At 33.9% G+C, this 1,170-nt stretch overlaps 1 protein-coding gene across 1 annotated transcript in view; it reads right to left on the reverse strand.

Moving 5' to 3' along the window:
* Positions 1-1,170, reverse strand: part of LOC106820573 (echinoderm microtubule-associated protein-like 6) — a 41,338-nt gene that overhangs the window by 7,150 nt on the left and 33,018 nt on the right. The window contains 1 exon segment of the mRNA XM_014825083.1: positions 1,001-1,025. Within this exon segment, the coding sequence (XP_014680569.1) occupies positions 1,001-1,025 (25 nt within the window).

Raw genomic sequence — 1,170 nt, forward strand, 5'->3', positions numbered from 1 at the left:
ATATATATATATATATATATATATATATATATATATATATATATATTATATTATATATAATTGTTTGTTTAAAATAACTGTAATTTAAATTTTAGTCAACTACCAATTTTAATCACAAGGGTAAAAAAAGGTTCAAGGTTAAATTGCGACTGAACTAAAATATTTACTATAATTTAAAATTGCAGTTACACTCAATCATATTAATCAAATAAATTGCGATTATTTTTCCGGGTGGTGCTAAGCATTTACACCAACGAGCGCGGTAAACTGCACTCGCGTGAACAGCAGAAACAAAAATGCAATTTGAAACTCATATAACAAGGCTTAATAATACTTCGTACGGTCCTATGAGAGCCACCTCATTTGGCCAGTTCATTTATGGCAGGAAATGAGTATAGAGAAGAGTCAGTTATTTATTGAGAGTTCATATGGCAACGCAACGTCTCCGATTCTTGCTTGATCTGATGGCCAATACGTGTGCATAACCCCAACGTGGCTACAGACAATACTGTTGGGAACCGAAACAAATTTGTTAATCGATCACCAGCTACGACTCAAACGAACCAATGGCCGTGGATGAGGCCTACTCGAGTTTGCGCTTGGTCGATTGCGAAGAAGACTTGTCTCCGGCTATACGATTAACCATTGATTGATATCTACGAAACAGCTACCAATTTATTAAAGATTGTTTACTTAATCGGTAATATAACATAATGTACTCCCTTACTGAGAGGAACAGTTTACCTTAATAAACTTACTTGTCGCGAAATTTACATTGGCAAACCTGCTTAGTGAGTAAGCGGTTTAGGCCTACCCTAACAAACTTACACACATTACACATAGCCAGCCAGCCCTAATAAACTTACTTAGATTACACGCAGCGCGTCCTAATAAATCTACTCTGCAGGCAACTAAGTGTAGTAAGTTAGATAGCTTGAATAATAATGTAGATACAGCTTGAATGATAATGCAGATACAGCTTGAATGATAATGTAGATACAGCTTGAATGATAATGTAGATACAGCTTGAATGATAATGTAGATACAGCTTTAATGTCATTAATGGTCATAATAACATATAATATATATATATATATATATATATATATGGTCATGGTCATATATTAGTTGGTGGTTTAAATGTCAGTTATATTAGGGTTAGGGTTAGGG

This window comes from Priapulus caudatus, unplaced genomic scaffold, assembly GCF_000485595.1.
Source record: "Priapulus caudatus unplaced genomic scaffold, Priapulus_caudatus-5.0.1 Scaffold42, whole genome shotgun sequence".
Lineage (NCBI taxonomy): Eukaryota > Metazoa > Priapulida > Priapulimorpha > Priapulimorphida > Priapulidae > Priapulus > Priapulus caudatus.